The sequence below is a fragment of the Hydra vulgaris genome, chromosome 09, assembly GCF_038396675.1.
Source record: "Hydra vulgaris chromosome 09, alternate assembly HydraT2T_AEP".
NCBI lineage: Eukaryota > Metazoa > Cnidaria > Hydrozoa > Anthoathecata > Hydridae > Hydra > Hydra vulgaris.
The window spans coordinates 3,134,796-3,158,317 of NC_088928.1; the positions used below are offsets into that span (position 1 = coordinate 3,134,796).

General features: G+C 28.7%; 2 protein-coding genes across 4 annotated transcripts in view; both read right to left on the reverse strand.

The window, feature by feature from the left end:
• Nucleotides 1–5,782: 5,782 nt before the first annotated feature.
• Nucleotides 5,783–9,969, reverse strand: LOC136085181 (zinc finger MYM-type protein 5-like). Its single transcript, XM_065806469.1, has 4 exons — nt 9,801–9,969; nt 6,433–6,672; nt 6,238–6,371; nt 5,783–6,184 (listed from the first exon to the last, which is right to left on the reverse strand). Exons 1-4 carry the CDS (start codon nt 9,967–9,969, stop codon nt 5,783–5,785), a joined length of 945 nt encoding a protein of 314 aa, XP_065662541.1.
• Nucleotides 9,970–14,224: 4,255 nt separating this feature from the next.
• The window catches only part of LOC101239435 (axin interactor, dorsalization-associated protein), a 34,543-nt gene continuing 25,245 nt past the window's right edge, over nt 14,225–23,522 (reverse strand). For all 3 annotated transcript variants that reach the window (XM_065804504.1, XM_065804502.1, XM_065804503.1), the window contains one exon: nt 14,225–14,435. In XM_065804504.1, coding sequence (XP_065660576.1) covers nt 14,398–14,435 — 38 coding nt within the window. In that variant the 3' untranslated portion in view covers nt 14,225–14,397. The remainder of the gene's footprint in view (nt 14,436–23,522) is intronic.

Sequence of the window (23,522 nt, forward strand, 5' to 3'; positions counted from 1 at the left end):
TTAAATATTCTTCAGTAGATGTAATTCCACTGCGCATGCGTATAATAACTTTCCTCCTGCAAACGACCGTGTACGAAGTGTTAAAATCTCAACGCAAATTAAGTGTCAAGCCTATCCTCAAAAAAGGAAACAAAGTAACAAAACTTATAACTACAACCTGGTGTATCTTACTTTTACCATGGGTAGATTTATGGAGCGCTGTGCACAACCTAATATCAAAGTCTTAACATGGATTAAAACATCACAAAAACTACCTGACAAAACGATTGAATTCAGCAACATTTTAACGAAAGCAGATTACCGTAGATACCTGGAAGACATTTTTACTGATTTTAACAAAACATTCAACACAGTGTTACTTCATGCCAATAAATTTTAAAGTCAGCTATTAAACTGGATCATTAGTTGGTAAGCTAACAGACAACAATGAGTTATATCGCATTTTAATAGTTAAAAGGAGCCTTCATATTTCACTTATAGAAACGTTCTACTTGTGGAAACGCTCTACTTGTGGAAACGCTCTAGGCTTTCTTAACCATAGGGTCTATAGCCTATTTTTTTAATCTTTATCCATTCTTATTTGACTTTTTTAACGCAATACTAGTTCTATTCACAAAAGGCAAACGACCTATAAGTAAACTAAAATTGGTTTAAAAAAATGATTTTAGGGCTATGATAGAACAAGTGCGTCTATTGGACATACATGTTGAAAATACAACTCTGTTGTAAGATCACATAGTAATAATAATAATTTTTGCTTGTAAAAATGTTAGAAAAAAAGTGTTTTTAATATTAATTTCAAAGAATCTGTTATTAATTCTAATTAGTGAATGTGGTGCATAAGAGTTATTTAATCCAGATGTTATTTTATCCATATTGGTTCCAGGTTTTTTGAAAATATGAATGTAAAGTAACAGTAGTACACAGTATTTAACAATAAAAACACAGTCATTAACTTATTGTACATGCATTTAATTTAAAATTATGCATGCTTTTTGGAGTGCCTAATCGCTGCTATGCCCCGGGCGTCATAAAAGCTCTCAGCCTTATCCTAGCAGCTCTCATTCCCATCATATAAAAAGTGTTTTTATCATCAACTATAGAAGTATTATGATCATTATTGTGTGCTACACGTTAAGTAAATAATCCACTTAGCATTCCTTCAACATTGCTATCGCTGTTAGCCGTGTGCGTCAGAGTGCTTGAAACGTGTTATTTCTGATAAACTTATTCAAAATCCTACTTTAAATAATTAATTCGTCAATAATTTTGATTCAAATTTGTGGTTACAAATCCAAAAAGCAAAGGCATAACCTCACTATTAAATAGCTTTTGTTATAGTTTGACCAATAGAGGTTGTTTTAATTCATCGGATTTAATTTCTTTTCTAAAGAGGCAAAGCAATGAACTCAAACTTTCTTCATGAACTTTCTTCAAAATCGTATTAAGGTGGGAAGATTTAAGATCCAAAATTTCTTCTTATATCAATTTAGCCGCGGTTTAAATGATAACTTCTTATTTATTTGCATCTTTGCTCTTCCCCTTATGCTCGCAATTATGTCGGCGATTCAAACGAGATTTTACGTTGACTCATGTCATTTCTTTCTTCGCAAACTTTTAACATACTTTGTTTGAATGTATTTTTATGCACTTGTGTTGCGGCTTTGCAATCACAATGTTTTGGATCAGGTAATACTAGATTGCCATAAATGAAGCAGCACTCCAGCTTAATGTATTGGTCTAATTTACAAATAAATTTTGTTTTGGCTGATGTTTTATTTTTTAGAAAAGTACAGAATGTCTTTATTAGAAAACCACATAGTTAAAATATTAGTATTTTTAATTATTTTAGGTGCCCCAAGATTTCCTAACGGTCTTATCAGAGCACCGCAGAAGAGTATTTGAAAGGAAGTTCACGCTTCCTTCTTTACTGATGTTATTAAACTTGCCCAGAGGTGGCGTAGAACCGTGGATCTCTAGTTTCTGAGGCAAAAGCACTAACCACTACACTTTTTTTTCATTAGCAGTCGTAGCGTAGCAATATTAAAACAGTTGAAAGAAGAAAAAAGAACAGAACAACTTTCAGCACGCACACAAAAATAATTCTTCTTCATAAATAAATGTAATTAAATGTGTAGCTAAATGACACCAGCACAAAATTAAGTAAATAAGAAATCAAACTACAAAATGTTATCTTTTAGTTTTAAGGCATTCTGTTGGACATTTTAATTTTAATTCTGTTTGACGTTTCAACAATTTTCTTTTGGGGTTAGTATAATTGCATCTACAATGCCAGATGCGCTGTATTTGTGTTCTTTTCCTTCGGTTCTACTTCAAGGTTTTTATCGTTGCGTACTTGCGAATAATGAATTAAGGTGTTGATACCTTTCTATCCTAACCTAACCATTTGATCAACAGGTTCACAAACTTTGAAAAGCAATCACGCTTCTTAAAACGTGTTCAACATTTCCTATTTTTAATTGACCTATATTCATTAATTCAAACTTAAAACATAATAACTTAATAATAATAATTAATAACATCAACGCACAACTCTACATTTTAGTAAGTACACAAAATATATTAGTCGAAAATAGTTTTATTTTCGGTGCATTTTTTATATGCTTTGGTAGAATTTTTTACAGTTAATAAATAGTATATTTAAACTTGTCATATTTTGCACACATTATACTATATTTTTTCAAAGTTTTATAGAAATCGTGTTATTTTTCAACGAGTCATCCCAACTTATAAACAGCAGACACTTGGGGTTTTATCTTGTTTTTTAAGAAAACTTACGACTAAGTGAGGTCAAAAAAAGTCATAGTTTTTTTTGCGTAAAAGAATTTTTGATGGATTTCAAATATGTTAAAGTAGATAAAATTACGTTTGAAATGATATCAAATTTATCTTTATCTAAATTTTGTTTAGGTTAGCCCGTTATTGGACCTATTTCGACTAGTTGACGATTGGGAAAATAAATGTGTATCCTCTTCACCTTAGATCGATGTTTTTGAATTTCCTGGCGGCTCACGAGTAATAAAATTTAATATAGCATCTCTTCATGTTGCAAGAAACGCCTCCACCTCCTCCTTCTTCTTCTTTTTTTTTTTTTGCATTTTAATGGATCAGGCTCAAAAGAGCATTTTAACATTTTCACTTAAAAAAAGAAACAAGGGTTAATTCAAAATTTTTTAAATTAATTCAATTTCTTATTTGAGATCTTCGCTATATTCATTGTGAAAATCCCTATACTCTTTGCTATATTTATGCAAAAAAAACCTCCGCTATATTTATGGTGAAAATCCCTCTTGCACTTCTAAAATTTATTATTGTAGAATACATCGTAAAAAGAGAATGTTCGATGAAATTTTTAGGAGTAATTCTAGATGAAAACATAAATCGGAAAGACCAGATAAACATAATTAAAAATTAAATTTATAAAAATATCGGATTACTCTATAAAGCAAAACCATACTTAGATCAATCATGTCTGAAATACATATATTACTCATTTATTCATTCCTACCTTAATTACGCAAACATTGCTTGGTGCAGCACCAATAAAACAAAGGCAAAAATGCTATTTAACAAATAAAAACATGCAATTAGATTATTATCAAAAGCAACCACCTCTCACATTCAAGAACATTGTTTAACAATCGAGAAATATTAAATTTGTACCAAATAAATATATATTTCATCTTCTAACTTTTATGAAGAAAGCTAATAACAACACAATACCAAATATCTTCAAACCATTATTTAATAAAATTCAATACAAATACGTGACTAAATATTGAAGTAACAACTTTGTTCAACCCAAACATTTGTTCCACCAAGCTTTCAATAACTATTAGAGGACCTAATGTATGGAATAAGATAATTAGTAATGATATTAAACACTTATAACTCAAACAAAAACTAAAGCTGTTACTTTTAAATAATCAACAAACAGAGAACTATTTTTAAAACTATCTATAAAAATATTACATTTGAAAGTTATCTACTAATACATACCTTATTTGTATGCAGGGCCCGATCTAGAACAACACGGACTATAGGCACAACAAAATTTGGGGGCCCCCGTGTTGAAAAATTGTGTGAACGAATAAATGTGCCCTCATTTATTGAACCCTGAGGGATTTAGAATTTAGACAGTCAAAACTTACATGTATCCAAATTTGTATATTTTTTTCCTTGATTTTTCATACATAAATTCATTCAAAATCTCTTCAAAATCTAGACTTTTTGTCACTTTGCTTTTGATAGACATTAATGCTAATCCAGATAGTCTTTACTAGACATTGAAGATCGTAAACTGTTCTTAATCCTTTTTAGAGTTGAAAATGATCTTTCGCCAGAACGATTTGACATGGGAATGGATAAAAAATCCTTAGAGTAGTTTCCACGTTTGGAAATGTGTGCAAAATCCCACTGTCCTTTATTAATTGCAGCATTTCATTAGGGTTGTTGATGTTGGGTACAAAATTTGTAAAGTGAAAAAACTCGTCTTTAAAGTCGTCATCTACATCTTTTTCATACAACTCCCGAAACTTTTCTGAAGCTTCAACCACTGGTGTTTGAAGTTGAGCTTTTGCGCCAGACAAAAATCCAAACCTTGTCTCCAAACCAGAATAGACTTCTTTCCTTCTACACAAATGACATTTTAAATTATCACATATAACATTTAAAGTGTCACATACAAATGATTGTCTCCCATTTCTTGTCACAGCAACATCTTTAGATTGACTTTCATCTAAAGTTTTGGACTTAGGTATCCGCCTCTTGCGAGATGCAGTATATGATATTTCTACTTTAAACACTTCTTGTGCCTCTACTTCAAACTTCTCAAAATTTTCTCTAGCATTCTGAACAAATTCTATAAGTGAATCATATAATGGGACAATAGTTGAAAAGTCACAAGAGTATCACTGCAGTATTTTATTGACCTTATTGATCCTTTGAAGCAATGTGTGTCAGATTATTGTTAATCATACATTTTCGAAAGATTTGATTTTCTTCAGCAAACAATTTGCTTCAAATCTTGTATTGTCTTTTTCCGTTTCATCATGAACCATTTGCGTCAAAATTAAAGTGATGGCATCGAAGTCTTTCCTTAACGCTCGAACCGCATCTGCATTACAAGACCACCTGGTTCCAGAAAGCGAATTTAAACTTAGTCCACCTTTTACGTTTTTTGTGTTGGAAGTGAATAATTCCCACCCACATAGAGAAGCTGAGAAGAATGTATGCAATGCTTGCACAAATCCAAAATAAGCAGTTGCAGCTCTACACGACTCCACTGCATTCACTCCCACCAAATTAAGAGAGTGAGCAGAACAGGGAAGAAATTTTGATAGAGGATATGAAGCTTTTAATTTTGCTTGCAACCCAGAGTATCTTCCAGCCATGTTACTTGTATTGTCATAGGGTTGTCCACGACAATATTGGACATCTATTTCAAAATCTTGAAATATTTTGGCTACTATTTCATATAAATGTTCTGCACCGTGATTATGGATAGGAACAAAAGTCAGAAATTGTTCTACTGCAACAGACTGCAAATTCACATATCTCACCACCAAACACAGCTGGTCAATGTGTGTTATGTCTGGTGTAGAATCTATGATGATTCCGAAGTACTTTGCCTCCTGAATTACTTTAACAATATGTTGTTGGACTTTAGAAGACATTACTTTTAAGATTCCTGCCACAGTCTGAGAGGACAGATAGTTGACATAGCCCTTTCCTTTATTATCATGTTCACCGATGTGGCCTGCTAAGAAAGGATCAAACTTGCTGATCCTTTCTTAGAAAAATTGCCATTTTGTTCAGAACCAAAAGTTTCATTATCGCCAAAAATACCCAAACCTCGCTGTGCAATAAACTTTAATACTTCAAAAACACTCACTATAACATCTTTCCAGTATGCACGCTCATTTTGATTTTGTTGTACCATTTGGCTGTCAATACGCCCAGCGGTTTTGAAAAGTTGAGACAGTTGGCACACACTAGTACGATGCAAAAGTGACGTTTCATGACTTGCTAGTCTTGATGTGACATTCTTCCGGTCCCTGAATCCAGTGGTGCAAAGACCTTTATCGCTGTTTCCAAAAAGATTGCCGACATAGCAAAATACTGATTTTGAACTTGGAGAATATATGAGCCATTCCCGTTGAATCTTTTCACCATTTTTTTTTAGGCGGAAAAATTGTTCTTTGAACACATTCTAACTTTTTCTCCAATTTGTCGTCCCGAATCAGATTTAATTTCTACATTTTGCTTTGGTGGATTAAGAACAAAATATTCTCGAATTGTTAAATTCATAGGAGGCCACAGAGCAGGATCATCCAAGTTATCAGGCTTATCTTGCAATGTTACAGGTAAATATTCAATATTCATTGAACAGGGATCTCCAAAGGCAATTACTTCTTCTAATTTCTTTTTCAACTGTAATTTCTTCAACAGGAGGATTTTCTTCATGAGGAGCTCTTTCTTCATGATGAGCATCTTCTTCATGAAGAGCAATTTCTTCATGAAAAGCAATTTCTTTATGAGGAGCAATTTCTTTATCAGGAGCATTTTGGTTTTTCTTGGACAAATTTTTCTTCTTTTCTTTTAGGTTTAGATGATCCAGACGGATATTTTCTTGGAAAACATTTTCAATAGCTCAATATAGAATATATAGGGATTAAAATAGAGATTAAAATAGTAATATTTATATTCGCTCTCTGGTTGAACGAAAAAAGCATAAGGCTAGAGAAGGTTATCAGATAACCGGAAATACAGCTTACGCTTATTGGCTTTTTGGATTACCTTAATCCTAAAAGCCAATAAGCGTCGGAAGAGAAATTATATGTTTACTGAATGTACAGATTTTACCGCTTAAATCGAAACAAATCATCTTGAAATCGTTTCAGTTTTATTTTATACATAAAAGTTATTTATAGAACGAGGTTAAAGAAAAAATTAAATCACAACTTAAAATTTAAATCCTAAACTTAAAATATCATAAAAATTCATATTTTAAATATCCTAAGGCAAGAAAAATAAACTAAATGTATATACCTTGACGCGCTCTTCATGAATTACCAACTATTCCCCTCACTTGACCGACTATTCCCGTCACTTGACGACAACCTGTCAATAAAAGGTCTTTTGACACACTTTTCCAACATAAGATATCATCATATATCAAAAATATATCAATTATATTTTTTAAAATTGTATATAATATATAAAGTCAACTTTTTTAAAAATATATTATAAGAAGTTTTTTAATTGATTTTTAAAAATATTCGTGCATTTAAATTAAACAAACATAATTTTTTTCAAAAAAATTTTTATATTGGTTGCTAAGGCCGTTGCTAGGTGTACAAAAATAATATTGCTGCCTTTGAAATATAATTTTGGGACTTCATGTTATTTTTTGAAGATAAGTAAAATGGTTCTCGTCATTTGAAAATGATTTGTTGATGTAAATCAACAAATCATCTTCAAAATCTTCATTTTTACTGTTTTCAAGCTCATCTATGAAGTTCTAAATTTTTGGTTCAGCTAAATGGCGACCTTTATAAATCATAACTGTTATACTTTTTTAAGTAAACATTTGGCCATTAGCTCTTGATAATATGACTTAAATGTTTTTTCGGACTATTGTGGAACATATGTTCATAATTTTAATTCCGAAATGCAACAGAACATAAGGTTTTTGAGATTTTGAGTAAAACATAGAGGTATATTTAAAAACATTTTAGTTCTTTTTTACCTAAAAATTTTTTAAATGAAATAAATATTTTTAAATTCTACTGTTACGAAATAAATATTTTTAAATTCTACTGTTAGAAAAGTTCTGATGGGCTGAAAAAACATTAAAGCTGAAAATTAGGGGGCCCCCTAAATTGTGGGGGTCCTAGGCCCGGGCCTTACGTGCCATGTGGAAGATCAGGCTCTGTTTGTATCAAAAGGTCTAAAGTCTTTAATTATATACATTATAAGTCAACTATATTATAAAAGGTAATTATAAAAATTTATAGCTTTTATAGATTTTAATAATTACTACATTTTTTTTCCATTGTCTACCAAATCTTTTACAATATGTTTTAGACAATGAAATTTAAAAAGATGATTTAAAAATATTTGTACTATAATTATTTAAAAAAAATAAAAACAAAAATTTTAAATTGAACCAGGGGGTCGCTTAAAAAAATAAAGGTTAAAAATATAGTGCAGAATATTGGTTAAAATTGGTTATGATTAGAAACATTTATTTCGTCATTTATAAACATTTTACAACAATCTTGTTGTACAATTTTCATCAATAAAATTTAAATAAAAATAAATAAAAAAAATTAATAACGACAGGAGCAAGTAAAAGACAGAAGTCATCAAGCCCCTATAGTAAACGTAAAATATTTTTTACAGAGTTCTCATTATATAAATTTACAAATACTTGTTATATAAAACAAGTTAATACATAATTACAACAAGAATACGACAAGTTGCAAAAATTAAATAAATACATACAGTAAGAAATATTACAAGATTTTTTTTATTTTTTCATTTAAAAATACAAAAATATGTTTGTGTCTGTTAATTCAAGTAAATACTGTTTAACTATATTTTCAAAACAATTTATTGAAGTCAATCCTTTCATATTTGCATTAAGAACTAAGTTCCACAGATAAGGCCCTCTATATGAAATTAAGTAATCTGATGTTTTAAGAGTTGACTTAGGTAAATTAGAATTATGGATAGAGTATTTCGTTAAGTATTTATGATTTGTTTTTAGAAATCGGTTATTAAAGAATTTTGGAAGCATGTCATTTTGATATTTAAACATGAATAACAAATTTTGGAACACGTTTAACTCATAGACATTAAGAGCTTTTATTTCCCGGAGTAACGGCTTGGAGTAGGCGTATTTATGCACATTACATATAATTCTACTGGCTTGTTTTTGCTTAATATATATATATTTTTGATGCTGTACGGCAAGTACTTGCCCAAGTAGTATTACAGTAGCTTATGTAGCTATGGATAAAAGAGTAATATAAATCTATTAAACATTTTTTACTAAAATTTTTTACAAAATTTCAATCAAAAGGGGAAAATACTTTAGTCAGGGTCTTCTGGACAGTGATGCTACCCTCAAAAATGTTTAAACCGAGAAAATCAGTGTTTTATTTTTAAAAACTTGCAAAAAAATCCTTTTCCCACTGAAGCTTAATTGAAATTTTGACAGAATACTTATTGATACATGCTTCATTAAAAAAGCAATCAAGAACATAATATATAATAAACTGCTCAAAAATATGGAGTTTGGTATACACCTTTAGTATGCAATAGCATATAATATTTGAATTAGTTTGTTTTTTTAAAAAGAATTATATTGAAATTAAAAAAAAGTATATTGAAATTTTTTTTAAATTAAAAAAAAGTATATTGAAATATAGATGTATATATGTTATATAGAAGATATATATATATATTTATATATATATATATATATATATATATATATATATATATATATATATATATATATATATATATATATATATATATGTATATATATATTGCTGATTTCTTTTTGAATATATTATTACCACCATAAATCTTTATAAATTTATCAAGGTACGAATTAAAATAAATTTGCAAAATAAATTTTATCTTTTTAAGCATCTTTTTAAGGATAAATAAATAAATTTAAACTTTGTATATATACACTATGTAACATTTGTTAAACACTTTATCATGACAAAAGCATAATAAAAACTCTTAAAAATGTTAAATGCCTTTGAAAACAAACTCAATGGCATTTTCATCAACAAACAATATGTTAGCATTTCCATCTATAAAAACCGGAGCACCTAATAAACGCCGCCTAATTCTAGTTTTTTCAAGTATTCTTTTTGCTGTAAATTTAATCCGAATATTATCTTGTTGCGGGACATTAGTAGCCATAGTTCTGGAAATTGGTAATTCAATAGGTTCTAAAAGTTCCACCTTAACTTTGCACCAACATTAAACTGCTGCACTTTTTTTTGAAACCACAATTACAACTTTGATTTGATTTACAAATTTGATTGACCAATTGCAAAAACTGGCATAAGTGCGAACTGGCACAAGCGCGAATTAGCATAAGTGCGCCGAAAGAATTTGCAAACATTGGCATAAGTGCAAATTGACATAAGTGGCGAATTGGCAAGTTCGCACTTATGCCAATTCGCACTTATGCCAGTTCGCACTTATGCCAATTCGCACTTATGCCAATGTTTGCAAATTCTTTCGGCGCACTTATGCCAGTTCGCGCTTGTGCCATTTCGCACTTATGCCAGTTTTTGCAATTGATTCGCACATATGCCAGTTCGCACTTATGCCAGTTCGCACTTATGCCAATGTTTGCAAATTCTTTTGGCGCACTTATGCCAGTTCACGCTTGTGCCTGTTCGCACTTATGCCAGTCTTTGCAACTGCTTCGCACTTATGCAGATTCGCAGTTATGAAATTCGCACTTATTCAGCCTCCTCTTCAATTGCTGTGAAAAACCTATGTAACTATAAATCCCCTTATGGAATTGCAATGAAAAAGTAACTTTGAATAAAATTCATTATGCAATGTAACTGTCTTTCAATTTAAATCAATGTTCATAGAATTCTATCATTATTTAAAGAACTTATATAACTATAAAACCAAATTGTGAATTGCAATGAAAAGTAACTTTCCTTTTAAACCTTTAAAAACTTTTTTCTGCAACTGAGAGGCTCCCACTAATTATCGGTTCTAGTTTGCCTTTGACTTAGACCGGCCCTGATTATAGTGAAACCTATTTTAATAGAATTTCTAAATTAGCTTCTCACAAAACTTTATGCTTTTCATTATTCGATGCCAATTTTAATATTAAATTAACTAAATAGACTAAATTCATTTAATAAAAAACTCTGGTTTTTTATTAAAAAGGTGGTGTAAAAAGGTGGTGTTGCAATAATTGAAAAAATTATTGTTTTAAGTTTGTTTATTGTTTTAATTAAATCATTTTTTGATAATAAAATTATTGTAGATTTAAATTTTTTCTTGGATTACAAAAAAAAGGCTTCAGTATCAACTGTATCAACATAATATTTCTTTAAAATGATTCAGTATTAATTTTGATCCATAGCAACACTTTGTTTTCGTCTGTTGCTACACATTTTTAAAATGAAATTAATTACACTACAAAATGCAATAAAAACACCTCTATACTAACTATATAAATATAAAAAACATAATTATAACTATATAAAGATAAAATAAATAAATTTTATGCTCTGGTTTGTAAATTTATATTTCAGTTATTATTATCTTTTTAAATAATTTGTTTAAACAAAAATTCTATAGATGGATCAAAAAGAAAAGAATCTTTAAAAAGACTTAACCATAACAAAAACTAAAGTTTCATGTAAACAATGATCAAAAAAACTGTTTCCATCAAACTAAAATTTTATGGAAACAATGATAAAAAAAACTGTTTCCATCAAACTAAAATTTTATGAAAACAATGATAAAAAAAACTGTTTCCATCAAACTAAAATTTTATGGAAACAATGATAAAAAAAACTGTTTCCATCAAACTAAAATTTTATGGAAACAATAAAATAAACTGTTTCCATCAAACTAAAATTTTATGGAAACAATGATAAAAAAAACTGTTTCCTTCAAACTAAAATTTTATGGAAACAATAAAATAAACTGTTTCCATCAAACTAAAATTTTATGGAAACAATGATAAAAAAAACTGTTTCCATCAAACTAAAGTTTTATGGACTCAGAAGTTATGAAATAAAATTTACATTTTTAAAGAAACCACTGCTATACCTTCAGACTGAAGTTTATTTAAAAATGTTTTCATCATCTTTCAATGATTTGTGTACTAAAGAAGTTATACAAGATCCACAAATGTAAATGAAGATTTTATATGTATTATGAGCTTTATTTTACTTAAAAATACATTTAATCTTTCTAGTAGTATATTATTCAAAGTGAGAAAGGAAAACATTTTTAAAAGCCAAATAATTTATTTTTTAATTACTGAACTACTGTACTACTACTTTACTACTTTACTTATCTACTGTACCTACCACATATAGCTACTTTATTAATTACTGTGTTACTTTAATCAGTAAATATTCTTCATTTTAATCAGTAAATATTCATTTTTGTCTTATCATTTTTGTTTAATCAGTAAATATTCTTCACTTTAATCAGTAAATATTCATTTTTGTCTTTGCAAACATCTTACAGTCTTTTATTTTCAGACATGTTATTAAGTAGGCCGTAGTTTTAGACATGTTATAAAGTAGGCCGTAGTTTTCAGACATGTTATTAAGTAGGCCGTGGTTTTACCTTATACTATTTGCTTTAGCTTTTAGTTCGTGACTTAATTTTTAAATTATACAATGTATAAAAATAGAAATAAAATATATAAAATGTTCATGCATAACAGCCTTGGAAATAAATTCAAAAATGGCTAACATAAGGTACAATTTACATATAAAGTGCAAAGCTCACTAACATGGCTTCTTGTTGGTGAACTTCGTTAAGTGTATTAAAGATTTTTTTTTTTTTTTAAATTTGTAGTTATTTTAGGTGCTCCCAGAAGTCCTTACGGTCTTATCACAGAGCACCACGAGTTCTGAGTTCTGACCCAGAACTCTAACCACTGCGCCACGGCTGCTCATTAATGATGAGAATTACATGTGTAATTCCTGAATAGCCTAGACACCATTAGTAATATTTTTATTATTAAATAACTATAAATAATACCAGTAATTATTAATTAAGCTCGTAAACGGCGACACCTGTAACACTTTCTATATGTAGGAGGTTGCCTTACAAAAGAAAAATAATAGGGTAGAGCGGGGTATATCGGGACAGTGGGGCATAACGGGACAGTTTTGCCTAAAGTCTTGTATCTCAGCTAAAAAAAATTTTGTTTTTTAAAAAACTTTTTTAATAAAGCATTTTAAATTATTGTGCTTTATTATTATAAATAAAATTTAATTTTAGAAATACCAAAATACATTAAAAGAACCAAAATGAATCAGTAAGTTTGCGAAAAACAAAATTTGCGTATTTTCTTAAGCGATACAACGACAAAAGATTTATTTTGAACTATTGCGAATTAGCTTTATTTATAAAAAGTTTTTATTTTTGAGACTTTGAGTATTTTTTATCCTCTTTTAGGATCTGATTTTAAAAAAATATTTGGAACCGAACTTTTTGAATCGTATTAATTTCAGTAAAATAACTTTTGTGGGGCATATCGGGACAACAAGCTATTTATATAACTGAATATATTACTACCATTTGGTGATGTTGTTTACAGTTTAATGATTTTTTTTATAATTCAAAATATTATTTTTCTTATTAAAGTTCATATTTTTATAAATTGACTTCAATTATTAATAGTGTTTAATTAAACAAAGAAGGTAAGAAATGATTTAAGAAGGATCAATCATCCAAAATGGAATGAAATGCAGTTTTAGCTGCGGATGAAAAGGAACTTAAAACTAGAAAAGCTGCTGATACATATTTAAGTTTGCTCTACATTGGTATATTGCTAATAAGCCAGCTCATCAAAAATCTTGCCAAATAGTTTCAGGATATTATTTGTGTGATTAATGTGATCCATAAAATTAATGTAATTTTATGGAATAAGTAATTAATGTTTGTTTGTTTGTTTAGCTGTTATTTCTTTTTTGCGGTGTATGGGTATAAGGGCGTGTAGTTTCTATGGGCATGTTACTTTTTTGAGAGCTTAATGTCTGAACATATTTAGACGATATTTTATATTAGCCTTTATTTTTCATATATTAGCCTTTATTTTTCATATATTAGCCTTTATTTTTCATCATTTTTAAAGCTTGCAATTGGCGAATAACTGCTGCCTTTAAACTGTCTCGTTTTGCCCCACCCACTTGCAAAATGTAAAAGTTTTACTCCACCCACTTTGCTCCACCCACTTGCAAAATGTAAAAGTTTTACTCCACCCACTTTGCTCCACCCACTTGCAAAATGTAAAAGTTTTGCTAGTCTAGAGTTACTTTAGTTGTCATATTTTATAATAAAAATTTTTTTTGCCTTTTCATTTTCTTAAAGCTCTGCTCTACCCTACTTGAAATAGACTACACTAAAGTAAATCACGCCAGCTTATGAGTTTGTTAAAAAAATTGTTAAAATATAACAGTAAAATTTATAATAAATTCAATAAAAAATAATTTACACAAGTTGTAATCATAATATTAATTTCTTAGCATCATAAATGACGCAAAAAAATCAATAATATCGTGTTCTACACATTAATCATTTTGATTGCTAAATGCAAGTATAACGGTTTTGTTGTAGTCATTTTCCTCAAGTTTTTTCGATGATAGTCAACAGGGCCTTTATATCTAAAACAATAATGACAAGTTATATGTTATACAATAATACAGACCATAAATATATATGGCACAATTAATTATATTATAAGCTAAATTATATAATTATATTTGTAAAATATTAATTTAATTATCAGCTATATCGTCGGGAATAGTGTAAATTTGCATGCAAATCCGCAATCGGCAACTAGCATTAGATAATACTGCGTTATTAGCACTACAGATAGTTTTACAGGAGAAAGTTAAAACTTTATTTTTTTTTATTTCAACAGATTTTAGGCTTATTTTGGCGTTCAGAGTTTTCATGTTCTTTGTCAACAATAGACATTCGGTATTGACGTTATTAATTTATATGCTCAATATTAATGGCTACATTTTTCAGATACGTTGTATCCAATGCTAGTTACGCGGATTTTAATTGATCCCCGACGATATATATATATATATATATATATATATATATATATATATATATATATATATATATATATATATATATATATATATATATATATATCGGTATAATCAATTTATTTGTGTTTAAACTGAAACTCTGTTAAATACCTTGTTTTCTAAGCACAAAAAATATTAAAAAATTCAAGTCAATAAATTCAGCTTTTTGTGTATTTTCTATTTTTATGTATATTTTGTATATATAATCTAATGCATTAGATTTGATTTTACTCTGAATCCACTAACTTACAAACTCATAAAATTCATTGTTTTATTGCTTTTAAATTCAATGTACATAAATAATATGAATCAAATAATATACTACTTTAAATAACAAATTGCTTTAGCATAAATTAACTATAAAATTATTAACAATAATAATGGGCAACAAGTAAAATCATTTCACATCATTTCACACATCATCAATCAATCACACATTTAAAAGAAAGTGTCATCTTAAAAGCAATCAACATATTCAAATATTATAGAATATCCGAATGATTAAAATGTTATTTTAAACTTTAATTAATCAAAAATAAATGCTTACCTTTTTGCTGGCATGACCAGAATGTTTTTCAAAAACATAGATTTTTATCATACCTTTATGTATGGGTGCTGTTTATTTAGTTTAAACTTTGAATGTAAAAACTTGTTTTAAACTACTTTTTTTACATCAAATCCTACATTATAGATGTTAGACATCAAGTCCTACATCATAGATGTTAGACATCAAATCTTACATAATAGATGTTTGGCAACAATTCCTACATCTACAACAAATAATACATAGATTATAGACAAAAATTTGATACAAATATCGGCATTAGCTTTTCGAGAAACAAGAGGAGACCCTTTTATTTTAGTACTAAAACATTTTATAAATACTGATTATCATAAATAGAAAGTAACTTTCTTTGCAACACTAAACTAATAAAATGGAATATTTTTTTAAGAATAAACGTCTTCACAGTTTCGATAATTTCATGCACGTGCATATATAAGAGCAGTGTTGTATAGTAATGATTACTGAAAGTAATGATTACTGAAAGTAATGATTACTGAAAGTAATGATTACTGAAAGTAATGATTACTGAAAGTAATGATTACTGAAAGTAATGATTACTGAAAGTAATGATTACTGAAAGTAATGATTACTGAAAGTAAAGATTACTTGGTTTGTGGCAAGTAATGGAAAATGTAATCATTAACTTTTTTGGAAAGTAATGAGTAATGGTGATATTAAATTACCTATTACTTTTGTTTTGTCAACTATTTTTGGAATCCTAACTCAGGTTAATATATTCCTCATGTCATCATTAACAATCCTGATCCAAAGACAATTTGGTTTACATTAACATTGTGTTAGCTAAAGCTATATAAAGTATATAAATATATTTAGTAAATAAATATTATGGTAATGACAGTTTCATAGAGTGATTGTGATAAAGAAGATGGGTCATGGCATACAAAGGGCGTATTTGCCTGTTTTGAATTTATTTTATCTGCTACGCTTAAAGCAACAGAAAATATTGTTGGAATATGCAAGCTATGCCTAAAGTCAAAAGTATCTATAATATCTGGTAGAGTAGCAGTGTCATCAAATTTCAGAAAGCATTTAAAGGTCAGTGACTTGTGTTTTTTTTTATTTTTATTATTTTTATTAACATTAAAATTAAAAATTTGGAAATTTTTTGCGTACTTAATTTTATTTAATGTTATTAATTTAATAACTTTTTAAATATTTGCAGTTAAAAATACTTATAAATTTGCACTAAAATATTGTGAGACTTGAATTAATATGTATTAATTATTGACGGCTTTTCTTTAATTGTAGAATGCACATCTGTTGAAGTTGTCTGAATTGGAAATCTGCAACTGTGCTATCTAGAGTTATGTTGACAGAAAACATTAAGTCTGATTATAACACGATGTGTCTCGCAATTAAGGAACATCTCTGCAGTATTGATTATGTCTGTACTACTGCTGATATCTGGAGCAGTCATAACCGAAGTTTTCTGGGAACGACATGCCACTGGATTAATCCTGTCACTTTGGAACGAAAATCTGTTGCTTTGGGTTGTTTGGGATTTAAAGGAAAACATTCGTTTGATGTAATTGCATCAGCAATACATCAAGTGCATGCACATTATGCTGTTGAACAGAAAGTTGTGAAGACGTGCACAGACAATGCATCAAATATGATAAAAGCATTCCGTATCATCCAGTGTCAATGTTGGTGAGAAGAACAAGGATCCGGTACCTAGGGAATCAGTTTTGAACTTGAGCGGAGATTTGGAATCAGAGAACGACGATGAGGACATGCTTTTACTGCATGCTTTTACAGTGCCTCCGATTTAATTCTTAGCTCAACAAACGACACTGATGTTATATTGCCCCCATACATGAGATGCTGCACACACTCTATAAATCTGGTGTCAACCACTGATGCTGCAAAAGCATTAACAGATAAAACTTATAAGAGCATTCACAATCAACCAATGGCAAAAGCAACAGCTCTATGGAACTTAAGTAGAAGTACAAAGGCTGCAGATTTAGCATATGATCTGCTTCAATTCCGATTCAATGTTTTGTGTAACAAGATGGAATTCGTACTATGAAGCTGCCAAGAAGATTCTTAAAGCCGAACAAAAACTGAACATTGTCTGCTCTGCATTAGAACTTCCAGTATTTTTGCAGAACGATTTAGCTTTTCTGAAGGAATATGTTATGTTGTTTGAACTGTGGCAACTGCTATTATAATTTTACAAGGTGAAGCTAATTAAAAAAGTAAAAGGTAAAGCTTGTTGGCATACGTACTTCCAACAATCCAGTCAGTTTGAACAAAGTTCCAAAATGCAGAGATCAGATATATGGCACAACTAAAATAAGCTCTTCTACAAGGAATTGAGATTTGCTTTAATGGTTACTTTGATGATCCAGAGTTTCTCCTGGCTACATTTTCACATCTAAAATTTAAATTGGCCTGGACACAAAATATAGTCGTGAAGGAAAGATCTATGCATCTATTGAATGCATCTATTGACAATGCAAAATTCAAAATTTCAAAATTTGAAGAAAAAATTAAAGAGTCCCTAAAAGACAAAGATGGTCAAAAGACGTTCCAACTGAAAATAACGGAGATGATTTCCTTTTCTCTAAAGTCAGCAAACCAAATATAATGTCATGTGACGGCTTTCTACATGATTCAGACCATACTTTGGCCATCTCCACTGTCATGAAGCAGTCAAGCATGTTTTTCTTAAATACAACACCACACTAACATCAAGTGCTCCAGTTGAAAGACTTTTTAGCAACAGATAATTAATCATGACAAAGCGGAGAAACAGACTGAGCGATGATTTGTTTGAAAAACTTTTATTACTGAAGCAAAATGGGAAGATTGAGTTATAAAACCTCAAATTATTATAATTTATAAGTTTCAATATTTTGCTTCATGCATCTGCACTGCAGATATCAGCTTCGTGATAAGCACAAGCAGTCCATGGATACACAGACTTTTATTAAATACCTATTCTAATTATATGGCACAACCATATATGATAGAATATCATATGTATTATAATGCATAATTGTTTCAATTCTTTTATAATTGTTTTAATTTTTTTCATGCATCTTTCAGCGAAGAGTAATGAGAAAGTAATGATCATATATCGAAAGTAATGGACAAATAATCATTACTTTTCCAGTGAAAAGTAATGGCTAAAGTAATCATTACGAAATCTAAAGTAATGGATACAACACTGTATAAGAGTTTGTCATGGTTCTTTATGTGCAAAATCGCATGAAAACAAGTAAATACACATAAGTAAATTAATATAGTAACTTTGAAAGAAACAGTTATTTTCTTATAATTTTTTTTTGTTTTTTTATAAAAAAAGATTTATATAATTTTATTTTAACCATTTTAAGTCTAAAATCTGTTTATATGTACTGTATATTTGTAATCAAGGAAAAAAAACAAATTTGTACATTGAGTGTAAAAGCTCTAAATCAGATATGGCCAAATAGCGGCTCTTAAACATCATTGCAGCTTGCGAACCACATGCGGCTTTTTTAAAAGTTTTATTGGTTTACTGATAATACAAACTTAAATTATACATAGCCGGAAGACATATTGTTTGAAAAATGAATATAGCAAAAGGTGACAACAAAGCACTTCACAATAAAAGTAAGAAAAGAAAAATTGAAGATGAGAACAGATCATTTCATAGTGATTGGACAGAAAAATACGCATTTATTGAAAAAGAAAATAAAACTATGTGTTTAAATTGCAATACTGAACTAGCTCATAAGATATGTAATGTTAAACGTCACTAAGAAACAAAACATGTGTTTTCTGGAGGATACCCAATAAATTCATGTCATAGAAAAAATAAAATCGAGTTGCTTAAAAGAGTATTTAAAAATCAACAAATGAATATTTCATCTTCCAGCAAAGAATCAAATATTACAACAGAAGCAAGTTTTATTATAATTTGAAACATTGCAAAAAGTAAACATCCTTACACTGATGGAGAGTTTGTAAAACAAAATCTTTTTGATGTGATTTCAGTTTTAGATCCTAATAATAGCAATATTCAAAGGTTAATTTCAAATATTTCTGTTTCTCGACATTCAACTGAAAGAAGAATATCTGAGATTAGTGTAAAAAGTTGAACAGCATTTGTGAATGCTGTTCATTTGTGAACAGCATTTGTGAATGCTTGTGAATGTAAATGACTTAAAAAATTGTGAAGCATTCAGTTTAGCATTGGATGAATCAACAGATATTGAAGATAAACCTCAAATGGCAGTATTTGTTAGATATGTAACATCAGATGCACTTGTGAAAGAAGAGTTGCTAGATTTAGTAGAGCTAAAAGACACAACTCGTGGAATTGATTTAAAGGAAGCCCTTGACACTGTTCTGGTGAAAGCTAATGTTCCTAAGAACAAGCTTGTTAGTGTTGCTACAGATGGTGTAACAGCAATGGTTGGAAAACACATTGGGCTTATGGGTTTACTAAATAGTGATTCTACGTATCTGGAGTTTATCCCAGTTCATTGTGTGATTCATCAAGAACATTTAGCAGCAAAACATTTTAATTTTCCAATTTAATTTTAAATTAGTGCTGGAGGTTGTAAATTATATTCGATCTAATTCAAAAAATCACAGACAGTTTAAAAATTTTATTAGTTAATTTGGTTCTTGCCGACAAACCAAGTGACTTGTCATTTTACTGTGCTGTAAGGTGGCTTTCAAGTGACATTCTTTATAGGTTTGTAGAACTCTGAGAACCAGTTAAATGTTTTTTGTTTGAAAAGCAGAAGACATTTGAAAACTTTGACGATGTGAATTTTTTGCAAGATCTTTTATTTTTAACTGATGTAATGCAGCATTTACACAATCTGAATTGTCGCTTCAGGGAAAAGAAAATCTGTTCTTGCTCAGACGATATTTAGTTTTCAAAAAAAAATTGCTCTTTTTCAGAAAGATCTTTAAAAACTTTTAATCATTTTTCTCAAATGAAGATGATTCATAATCCTAAAATTGAATCCTAATCCTACAATTCAGTATGATGATCATAAGATTGAATCGTACCGGGAAAAACTACAGAATTTATTCGAAGACTTTCAAATCAGGTTTAAAGATTTGTATGCTCTTAAATCATCAATAGCATTTTTAGTAAACCTTTTTTTAATTGATATTATTAGTGATGGTTGTTCAATACCAGATAATATACTTGAAGAAACATCTCAATTTGAAATAGAATCACTAGATCTCCAAGAAGATCAGAATCTTCAAATGACGCATAAAACACTAGCTGTATTAGATTTTTGGAAAATGGTTCCTGAAGTTAATTATCCTCAACTAAAAAGGATTAGTATAGAACTTATTTCAATTTTTGGTTCAACATATACATGTGAATCTTTATTTTCGACTATGCAATTTGTTAAATCAAAGTATTGTGCCAATCTAACTAGTGAACATTTGTTACAGTTGCTTAGAATATCAATGACAAGCTTGAAACCAGTTTTAAAAAACTTACCAGTAGTGTTGAAAATCTTAGTGCCCAATAAATTTATGATAAATTATGCAAGTTATTATACAAGAAGAATTTTCTAATGATCTTTTACAAAAAATAATTGATGTTTTAAAAAGAATTGTTGACTAATTTTTTACTGAATGATGAAAAGATATTTTTCAATTCTATTTTTATTGTGTAATCGTTTATTTATTTGATATTTTGCATTTTATGCTATTAAGTGATTATAAGCAAGTTCAATTAGAATAAAAGCAAGTTTAATTCAAATACATCAAAATAATTTTTTTTCTCAAAGAAACCTTTTTATCTTTAGATTTCTATATCTTGCTTACAATTACTTTTATAAGAAAATTTATGGTTGTTGTAATTGTGTTAATTCAAAAAAAAATTATGATTTAGAGATGGGTTCTCAATTTTTTCTACAAATGGTTTTCTAGTGTGAATAAAAAGAATTAGAATTTATGTAGCCAAGTTTACATTTAAAGAATAGTTTTTACTTTCTTTATTGTAAAAAAAACTAAATACTAAATATAAATTGTGTGCATACTAAGTTTATTTATAAAAGTATAATTTCCATTTAAAAAATCAAATTATTGATGTATAAAAAATCTTAATTTACATTTGCCAATTTTTTTTTTTTAAAGATGAAGTTGGCATAGCAACATATTTATTGCGGCTCTTCGGCACACATCATTATTTATATGTGGCTTTTGCGTCTAAATTTCAGGCCAGCCCTGCTCTAAATAGTATTGAGGAATAAAAAAGAGCTTTCGAGAAAGCAGAATGCAAAATAGTAATATATATATATCAATGTCATTATTATGAAAAAAAGAAAAAAAATCTCATATAAACAACTGTTTCTTTGAAGAATGCTTTCATAATATATCTGTGTATTTACTTTTTTTCATGCAATTCAGCGCATAAGGAACCATGAGGTACTATTAAATATGCATTTGCACGAAATTATCAGAACTGTGAAGAGGTATATTCAGAAATATGTACTGAATTTTATTATAAATTAATGTGTGCTAAAAAAAAATCCAAAAAAAAAAACTAAATACCCACAATCTCAAAGTAAATCAAATAAATAAGTCAAAATCTCTCAGTTCAAAAATGAAAAAAAAAATGCCTCAATGTTAACAATATTGAAATTTAAATATGTTAAAACTTTAAATATGTTAAAACAGTAAATACTCAAAAAATTACATATAGCTATTAGCTAAGTACTTCTTTCATATTTGACCCAATTTTTTTCTAAAAAACTATGTTGGTCAATGATCGAATCTGCCATTTGTAAAAAGGACAAAAGCGGCTTCATTTTTGGATCAAAGTTAGACCTCTAGTATATATAATTTATCATTGATGCTGCTTGATTATATTTTGCTAACATTCAGACCTTTAATACCAGCAATTTAGGAATTCATAATTTGTTAATTAAATTGTATTCAATCAACTTAAAAATTTTATGAATACAAAAAAATAATTAAAAAAACACCTATTTTCAGAAACCCTTTTTTTATAATAGGGTTTAAAAAAACATTTTTATAAAGAGTTCTTTAACCAAAGTTTTAAAAAGTATCTGAGGCCCTGTAATCTAGTCTTTTTATTTAGCATCCATGTTTCCACACTTGTGTCATTTGAACAGGTTTCCATGTCTTTTTCTTATTTATATACAATATTATGGAAGAGTTGCCCAAACATTTACAACAATTAATTTAATAGTGGTTTTTAAATAAGAGTTTTCTTTTTTTTATAAGTTTCATTTACTTTTAAGTTATAGGTAAGAGCATATTCTTTCCCTCCTGCTCTAATCTGCAAAAGTAACAATGATGGAGAATTTTATTTCTGAAATCAGCTATTCAAATTAAATTGTTAATTACATTTAAATTAAGCAAGATGGAGAGGATAATTTTTTAAAGGGAAATTCACCACTAGATAGAAAAATCGACTTTATATTGAAATACAATATAGTATAAGAGTTCAATTTTAATGGAAAGACAATTATACCAGAAGTTAAAAGAAGTAACAACAAATAAGTTTTGAGTCAACACCTTTTGTATGTTGTGTACGTGTAGGTGTATATTATAAATATGTGCAAATGGTGAAACCATAACTGCCATTAACAAATGTTTTATACTGATGACCTTTGGTTTAAGCAACATTTAACCACTACACCACTACCGCATATTAAAGTTGGAATACAAGACAAATGAAAATGTTTTAAGATTAAAAATATATATTGAAACCATACAAATATTTAGTTGCAAACAAAATACTTTAAAAATACATGAAAAACCAACGACATAAAAATATGTAATCAAATACTTTTTTTTGCAATAATTTAAATGTTTCCAAAATTCTAAATAGATTTTTGCAATTTAAAACTATTTTTTGCAAAAGTTGCAGTTTTGATAGTCAAGTAAATGATGATAAGCAAGTAAAAGATGATAGTCAAGTAAAAGATGATAGGGAAGAAAAAGATGATAGGCAAGTAAAAGATGATAGGGAAGAAAAAGATGATAGTCAAGTAAAAGATGATAGGGAAGAAAAAGAAGATAGGCAAGAAAAAGATGATAGGCAAGTAAAAGTTATAGTTTTG